The sequence below is a fragment of the Bison bison genome, unplaced genomic scaffold, assembly GCF_000754665.1.
Source record: "Bison bison bison isolate TAMUID 2011002044 unplaced genomic scaffold, Bison_UMD1.0 scf7180017864475, whole genome shotgun sequence".
Classification (NCBI taxonomy): domain Eukaryota; kingdom Metazoa; phylum Chordata; class Mammalia; order Artiodactyla; family Bovidae; genus Bison; species Bison bison.
Window position 1 is genome coordinate 3,567,544 of NW_011495036.1, and position 2,431 is coordinate 3,569,974.

At 55.2% G+C, this 2,431-nt stretch overlaps 1 protein-coding gene across 1 annotated transcript in view; it reads left to right on the forward strand.

Annotated features, from left to right (window-relative positions):
- The window catches only part of MLPH (melanophilin), a 47,434-nt gene that overhangs the window by 42,747 nt on the left and 2,256 nt on the right, over nucleotides 1–2,431 (forward strand). The window contains exons 13-14 of the mRNA XM_010862049.1: nucleotides 1,178–1,235; nucleotides 1,892–1,992. Of these exons, the coding sequence (XP_010860351.1) occupies nucleotides 1,178–1,235; nucleotides 1,892–1,992 (159 nt within the window). The remainder of the gene's footprint in view (nucleotides 1–1,177; nucleotides 1,236–1,891; nucleotides 1,993–2,431) is intronic.

A 2,431-nucleotide genomic window follows, 5' to 3' on the forward strand; every position in this document is an offset into this window, starting at 1 on the left:
GGAGGGAGGGGGCAGTGCCTCCCAGGGCCCCCACGGACAGCAGGATCTGCCCCATGTCCTGCCAGCTTCTGGGGATCTCGAGTGACCATCTAGTCGCTTCTGCTTCCCGTGACAGCAGCGCTGGGTCGTTCTTCCCAGTAAACACAGTATTTTTTCCATCCCTTCGTCTGAGGTTTACAACACCCGGTGAGCCGGGGCGGATGCCACCCCCGTTGCAGTGATGGGGAGACTGGGGGTCAGGGAGGAGACCACACAGACCACCGAGCTAGAGGGTCTCAGGCAGGACCCCTGGCCCCAACCCCAGCCTCTCCTGGGGCCAGACCTCCCTGACGTGTCCCGGGATGCCCGGCCCTGGAGGCGTCCATGGCCAGGCCCCTGGTACAGCCCCAGAGGAGCTGGGCTGAATCCCAGAGGGCCGGCGTTGGCAGGACTTCCCGGGAAGTCAGGCTGTTTGACTCTCACTTCCCCCTGAGGAAGGGGAAAGAATTGTCCCGGAGTAGAGAGTTGAGCGACAGGAAAGGGCGAGGGAAGGGAAGGTGTGAGTCAGCAACCGTGGGTGCTGGGCATGTATCATTGTTGTTCGGTCGCTCGGTCATGTCCGACTCTGTGACCCCATGGACTGCAGCACACCAGGCCTCCCTGTCCTTCACCATCTCCCGGAGTTTACTCAAACTCATGTCCATTGAGTTGGTGATGCCATCCAACCATCTCATCCTCTGTCGTCCCCTTCTCCTCCTGCCTTCAGTCTTTCCCAGCATCACGGTCTTTTCCAGTGAGTCAGTTCTTTGCATCAGGTGGCCAAAGTATTGGAGTTTCAGCTTCAGCATCAGTCCTTCCAATGAACATTCAGGATCGATTTCCCTTAGGATGGACTGATTGGATCTTCTTGCAGTCCAAGGGATTCTCAAGAGTCTTCTCCAAGACCACAGACTCTTGAGAATCCCTTCCCAAAATGTGCAGTTCTCCAAAAGGCATACATCTCTTTTATATTCTGGTATTTGGTGATTTATTGATAACATGCATTTTAGTACTTTAAAGTTCTAATATTGCCAAAGAACAGAAGACAGTTACCCTCACTTGTCAGAATTTGCTTGAATGATGAGAACTTTGCGTTTAGCTTCTGGTGCCCCTACAATCGCAGTGACATAGTGACACCCAGAGACTGTCATTCTCCTAGGTGGAGGCTGTGCCCTGTCTCGTGAGGAGGGAGCTCAGCAATTACCCCAAAAGCCAAGGTGAGTCACTTGCTCCCCTCATTCCCCAGGCCTAAGAGAGCGTGAAAATGACCGATCAGGGCCCCAGATTTCTAAGTAAGCCAGGGGACCCAGCGTCTCATGCCCTGACTCCCACAGGACACCCCAGTGTCCCTGGCCACCCCCGGGACTGTTGCAGGGAGCTGACGCCTGGACCCCTGGAATTTGCTACTTTAAGCACGTAGAAGTGCAGGTGTGGTGTCTGTGTCTGTGATACGATTTGTACGGACACGGTGTGGTGCCGGTGGTAAACCATCGGCCTGCCAGTGCGGGAGTCACAGGAGACGCAGGTTCGATCCCTGGGTTGGGAAGATCCCCTGGAGAAGGAAATGGCAAGCCACTCCAGTATTTCTTGCGTGGAAAGTCCCATGGACAGAAGAGCCTGGGGAGCTACAGCCCACGGAGTGTCAAAGAGTCAGACATCACTGAGCAGGCACGCGCTCGCACGGTGCTCAGCTCCAGACCTCACACAGAGCGTGGGACACAGTTTCTTGATGTCTTGGTGGTGACAAGGACGGCATTCGTCCTGGATGGTGCCTTTGTTTTCATGCTCCTTTTAAAATTTCTTAGGAGGCAAAGACGCTTGTTTGAGGTAAGCATGTGATTAGTAAACAAGCCCCCTTCTGTCTTCCCCAAAGACAAAGATGATGACTCCTTCAGTCGGAAGTCCATGTACCGTGGGTCCCTGACCCAGAGAAACCCCAACGGCAGGAAGAGAGCCGCCAACCACAGCTTTGCAGTGAGTGTTCTCTGTTCACTGGGGCTTTTAAAATTCTGTGACCTGTCCGGCTGACACGTGAAGTCTTCCAAGTAAAGAACTGGGATAAACTCACAAGCAAAGTAAGATCAACAAAAGATCTATAGGAAAATGGAAAACATATCTAAAGGTACCCCAGTGTCAGGCTGATTGAGGGGCGTCACCTCCCCGGGGGTCTGGGCTTGGGATCCGGGACAGCCCACGAGGCAGTGGGGACTCCCCACCCAGCCCTGCATGCCTAAAGGTCGTGCAGCTGAGCCACCAGTGCAGATGCTAGGGTCGGCGCTGTGCCCCTCCTTCTCTGGGAGGGACCTCCATGCAGAAGGAGCCTGGGGTTCCTCCCCAAGCCCAGGGAGCATCAGGCTGGCCCGGGAGCGGCTGTGGCCTTGACGCCTGCAGGAGCACCTCTGTCAGGCCTTCT